Here is a 5,444-nt window from a genome sequence, read left to right on the forward strand (position 1 = left end):
GGGGCGGGGCAGGGCCCTTCTTCCTCCTGATCTCGGGATGGCGACAGCCAAGCCTCAGGAGAGCACATCGTGGCCAAATGCAAGAGAACAGCCCCGGGCCTGGGCCCCGAAGGCTGGGCCTCCCGCCGCAGAGGTGCATGCACGTGGGGGAGGAGCCGCCTCCCCTTCCTCCCTGGGCCAGAGACCAGGGGAGAGGTGGAGGCTCAGCCTTAGACCTGGTGTCCCTGAGGACTAGGCCCCCCTGCAGCTCAGGCCAGCAGGGGGGCTGTGACAGCCTCCTGAGGCATGCAGAGATGGCCTCCATTCCTTCTGTTCCCCACATTCCAGAACAGAGGGGCAGCAGGGCCTGGGGTGGGACGCGGGAGCCACAGAAGGGTGGGCTGCGATCCTGTGCGTCTGCGCGGCAGAGCCGGAGGGGCCGCTCTGGAGGCAGCCTGAGCCCTGCTCAACAGCAGATCTGGGGGGGAAGCCCAGGCCAGGCATGGCCTGGCAGTGGGAACAGGGCTTCTGCCTGTCCCTCTGTCAAGGGCAGCCATCAGAGGCCGAGTGGGCCCTTCTGGACGACTCGGTCCCAGTGTGGGTGGGCAGTGTGGCCGCTGAGCTGGCCCAGGGCAGCCCTTGTGTGCAAGCATGGTATGCTGGGCCCTCGCACGCACCCCGTTTCAGTCACCTCTAGTCCACCCATCCTTGCTGGCCTGACTCCTCCCGACCTAAATTTTTCTGAAGAATGAGAAGAGCCGCTTGCCTTCGGCGGTGCTGGGCTCGTCCCCACGCCCCGCGCCGTGGGCCCTGGAGAGGGCGGCAGCAGGTCGGCTCCGTTCCTTCAGGTGCGTGTCCATCAGCTGCCGGTCAATGACCCTGTGCATGTCATCCTGCAGAGGGCAGAGCAGAGGGGCTGAGCGGGGCTCTGACCCAGTGCCGGAGGGGGCAGGGGTGGCAAATGTCAGAAGGCTGGGGGAGGAGGATGGGATGAGATGGATAACTGGCTGCAGCCAGGTCAGGCCGACCAAGAAAGCAGCAAGTGGAGACATGATGCCTGGACACACAGGAGCCACCGACACCTCCGCCTCCTCAGGGCTCGGGGCTTCTTGCTAGCACCAGCTCCTCGGCTGACCCCCGCCCACTGGTCTGTCCCTACACGCCCAGAGAAGGGCAGGCCGAAGCTGACACTTCCCTGTCTCCACCCAGGCCTTGCCTGTGATGCCTTCTCTGCCCTGCCTCCCGCGTCCCTCAGGGCTGGGTGTGCCTTTCCCTTGGCACCCCTCGCCCGGCCCTAGGGCGACCTCTGATTGCCAGCTCTCCATTCCAAGGGTTAGCCTCAGGGGGCCTCTCCTGCCCCCTGGCCTCCTTCAAGTTCTACCAGCCTGCACCGCGGATGCCCGGGTACAAGCAGCAGCCCCGCACGGCCAGGACGCGGGCTCCCCTGGCCCTGCCCTTGCCGGCGACCAAGCCCCCGCTGCAGCCTTCTGCTGGCATGGTTCCCACCTGCAGCACAGGCCATGGGCATCACTGTCTTCAGGGCCTGCCTGGCTCCTGCTTAGGCCCATGTCCCTGGCATCCTCACTGGAGTAGCACCTTTCCCCAACTTGGTAAAGCTGACTAGGAAATGCCCCCCTCTCCCCAGCACAGCAGCTGTACCCCACAGGGGCTTCTGGGCAGAGCAGCTCCGTCCGCTCCCATTCCAGCGGTTAGATCCCGACTCCGCACAAGATCCCACCTGGCGAAGGCACGAAGCCCGAAAGCAGCTGCTCTGGATACAGAAACAGCCCTGTCTGGTCAACAGCAGCAGCAACACCACGAGCATCTGCCTGATGCCTTCACCCCTAAACCCTGTGGGCTCTGGGGCGCCCTGCTGAAGACAAACCCTGGCTTAACCCCTGGGGTGAGTCAGCTGATCAGGTCCTGCTTGAGCGCCGGACAGCGAGGGCTGCGCTCGGGTAGCCGCTCACTTGACAAGGGCAGGAAGTGGGGCTGGCGCCCCCGCCCCCGTCCATCACCTCCTGCGCTCACCCACGCTCCTGTCACCCTGTAGGTTTCAGTGTGAAACAAAGGGACTTTCCTTACCCCGCACCAGCTAGCAAGCAGCGAGTGTGGACCTCCTGCCCCCTCCTGTGTTCACGTCCTGCTCTCCTGCCTTCCTCTCTTTCCTCACACTCAGCTTCTTTCCAGCGCCTCTCCTCCTCCTCCTCACAGAAACAGGGGACACGCTCCCTACCTCCGAGGTCCTAGTGCCAAATCCTGGGCACAGCGCCCTGCGCTTAGGACCTGCTCAATAAAATCTGTTACCCGCAACACTAGGAACCTTACAGGGTCCTTCCGAAAGAAACCCTTTCAAAGTGTCAGGGCTTTTGCTGGCACACTGCAAACTGCAGCTTTTATACCTTAAAATTCATCAGGGTAAGCCCACGAAACAGATCGCCTTAGAACTTCATACCCACACAGTTGTGAACCGCTCAGAATTCCACACCTGCCAGTACTTCTGTGGGCAAAAGAGCCCAGTGATGAGGAGGGAACACCAAGAAACCAGAGCTGAGGCGGTCAGAAATGGGCTGGCCTGCCAGTCCTGGGCTGTGGCGGTGGCGGGAGGCGCGTTGCAGGGGATGGCATGGCACACATTGTACGGAGATGACACCGGACACCGGCACACACAACACGGCGGGCCACGGAAAGGCGGGGGGGGCGGGGCAGGACGGCGATGACAGTGGAGGACACGGTGGGTGGAATGGGAGCTCGATCTCACCTCAAAGGCAGGAGGGGTGTACAACTAAAGCTGTTGATACGGGAACTGAGAAAGGCCACTAGATCAGAAACCAAAGGAGCCAGATAGTAAAAAGCCCTGAGGAAGCAAACTGTAGCCGGGAGAGAAGAGAGAAGAACGGGCGGTAAGCCGGGGGCTGGCCAGCTGGTGTGGGGCCAAGAGCCCAGGAGCCAGGGACCATCTGGCGGGGGGGGGGGGGCAAGTGCTCCTGCGGCTGGGCCGGCCGGGCCCTTGGAGGAATGGTCACCACTAACCTGCCTGCCAGCAGGGGTGCTTTTCATCGGTCTGCTTCGTATTTGGTGGGGGAGAGAACGAATGGCTACGCCCATATCCTGAAATTGTCTGATCCGAACCTCATTAACAAAAAGCAAGTACAGCCCTGGGCCAGTAGGGAGCTCAGCTGGGGTGGGACGGCGTAGGCCGACTGCCCTCTGAACATGGTGGTCCTAGACGACACACTGACTCATTTTCCCCCAGGGTAGTGCTCTTTGGAAAAAGGAAGCTGGCCTTTGAGAAAGGGAAGGGCAGCAGCTGCTGGCAGCCCAGAGGCTGTGGAACCACACACATCCAGCTGTGAATTTCGTGCCTCCACATAAGGCTTCTTGGGCCCTTTGTGTTAACAGCTGTTTCTTTCCCGCTAATTTAAACAGCGGAGACGACCCGCTGAAGGAAGCCCCTGCTCCAAACCTGGCGGTCACCACCATCCTAAATGGCGCAGCCTGGGGTTCACTGCTCTGGACAGCATCCTCAGGCCTTCTTTCCTGGGGGCTGGGGGAGCACAGGCTCTGAATCTCACCAGGTGAAAGCGGGTTACTGCTCACCCCCGTGCACGGGAACGTCTAGTAACAAACTCTCCTTACTCTCTGCCTGGGCTCAGCGACTCCTCCCAGAGCCCTGTCTTCCCTCACCCTGGGTCTCAGGGCTCTCTTTACCTGCCAAGCCTCAAGCTGCTGCGAGAGGTTCAGTTTCTGCTGAATGGCATCCAGCAACTGGCTGTTCAGAGACATCATGTCCATCTTGCACTTGGCGAGTTCCAACTCCACAGCATTCTTCCTAAAAACAGACAAGCCAGGCTGAGCATGGATTTTTTTTTTTTTAAAGATTTTATTTTATTTTATTTGACAGAGATAGAGACAGCCAGCTAGAGAGGGAACACAAGCAGGGGGAGTGGGAGAGGAAGAAGCAGGCTCCTAGCAGAAGAGCCTGATGTGGGGCTCGATCCCATAACGCCGGGATCACGCCCTGAGCCGAAGGCAGACGCTTAACCACTGTGCCACCCAGGCGCCCCGTGAGCATGGATGTCTTGTGCCAGAGGCATCTGATTCTTTACCTGGGGCGCCTGGAGTCCACAAGGTGGGGAAACAGGCTCTGATCAAACTCACAATAGGAACATTGACAGTAACTAGGGTGTTACTTGCAGAGAGCTGGAAAGTTCCCCGCTTGGGTTCACATCCATTTTCTCAACCATTGTAACAATGTGTAGGTGAAGGGACTATCTGTCCTCCCCATCTCACAGATGAAGAGGGGGCTCGGGGAGGAGGATAAAGGAGGACTGGCACCCAGAGGACACCAAAGTCCTCACAGGGCACTAAGAAGCTGCTAATCCTTCCCCCAAAAGGCCTATTCCCATGGGAGGTAAGGACCTTGTCCTCCCAGCCCCTCCTTTTCACTAGCAACCTCCCCCCCAACTTAAGGGATCTGTCCTAAAGGTACAGGTGTGCAAAAGTAGCCATGCAGTGGTGACGACCACAGCCTAGCTAATCACAGTCACCAACAATTAGGGCACTGGCGGTAAATTATGTGACGGAACCCAGCCGCCAGTAACCAACATGACGTTGAATATTCATTATTCACGGACAAGGGGGAAATACGATGTACTGCTGAGTGGAGAAAAGCACAAGACAAGCTCTGGTAGGATACTAGCTTTGTAAAAGAAAAACTGCATGTGTGTTTAAAGGTCATACACAAGGTCTACTTGGCTCTCTCTGGTTGATCACTGATGGGCTTCCACATACTTCTGCATTTTGTATTTTCATATTTTAATATGTTTCATGTATTACTGTGTTTGCCTCTTCCAACATTCCTAAATCATAGTTGTTCAATGCAAAAGAAAATTTTTTTCAGGGGTGGAGGAATGGGAATAGAAAGTGGGAGACTGAGCAGCTTCTGCCAAGGAGGCACTAGTCGCCCAGCTGCCAGAATGGGCATCACTTAGCCCGTCATCAACTACAACCGCCTCACGCACGGGCCAGCGAGCAGTGCTCACGTTCCAAGGTCGGCCGGAGGACCCGCCTATAGAGGCCGCCGGGCCAGGGCCTTAGGGACTCCAGCAGCCGCAAGCGAAGGGTGGCTGGGAGGCGGGGCAGTTGGGGTAAAGCCCTCGGGGCCACCGCTGCAACCGGCACTTCCTCTTCGGCCTCAAGTCCGATCCATGAGTCACCTCCCCTGACACCTCAGGGCCGCAGAACGGCGCCCCGCCTGCCTTTCCCAGAGCAGCAGTCGGGACAGCTCGCATCACCCCGGTCCGCCTGCCGCACTGCGGTCGAAGGGACAGGAGCAGAGGCCGTCCAATGAGCGCCAGCGTCTCAGATGCCTCGGGCTGCCCTGTCACGCCCGCTGCCATTGGCTGGCCGCGGCCGGCGGAAATCCTCAGGCGGCACCGGTTGCCATGGACGCCCGTCGGGCC

General features: G+C 59.4%; 1 protein-coding gene across 2 annotated transcripts in view; it reads right to left on the reverse strand.

The window, feature by feature from the left end:
• Nucleotides 1-32: 32 nt before the first annotated feature.
• The window catches only part of BICDL1 (BICD family like cargo adaptor 1), a 97,926-nt gene continuing 92,514 nt past the window's right edge, over nucleotides 33-5,444 (reverse strand). For both annotated transcript variants that reach the window (XM_040619858.1, XM_008707708.2), the window contains 2 exons: nucleotides 3,691-3,811; nucleotides 33-872 (listed from right to left, as the gene is read on the reverse strand). In XM_040619858.1, coding sequence (XP_040475792.1) covers nucleotides 711-872; nucleotides 3,691-3,811 — 283 coding nt within the window. In that variant the 3' untranslated portion in view covers nucleotides 33-710. The remainder of the gene's footprint in view (nucleotides 873-3,690; nucleotides 3,812-5,444) is intronic.

The sequence above is a fragment of the Ursus maritimus genome, unplaced genomic scaffold (assembly GCF_017311325.1).
Source record: "Ursus maritimus isolate PB19 unplaced genomic scaffold, ASM1731132v1 scaffold_33, whole genome shotgun sequence".
Lineage (NCBI taxonomy): Eukaryota > Metazoa > Chordata > Mammalia > Carnivora > Ursidae > Ursus > Ursus maritimus.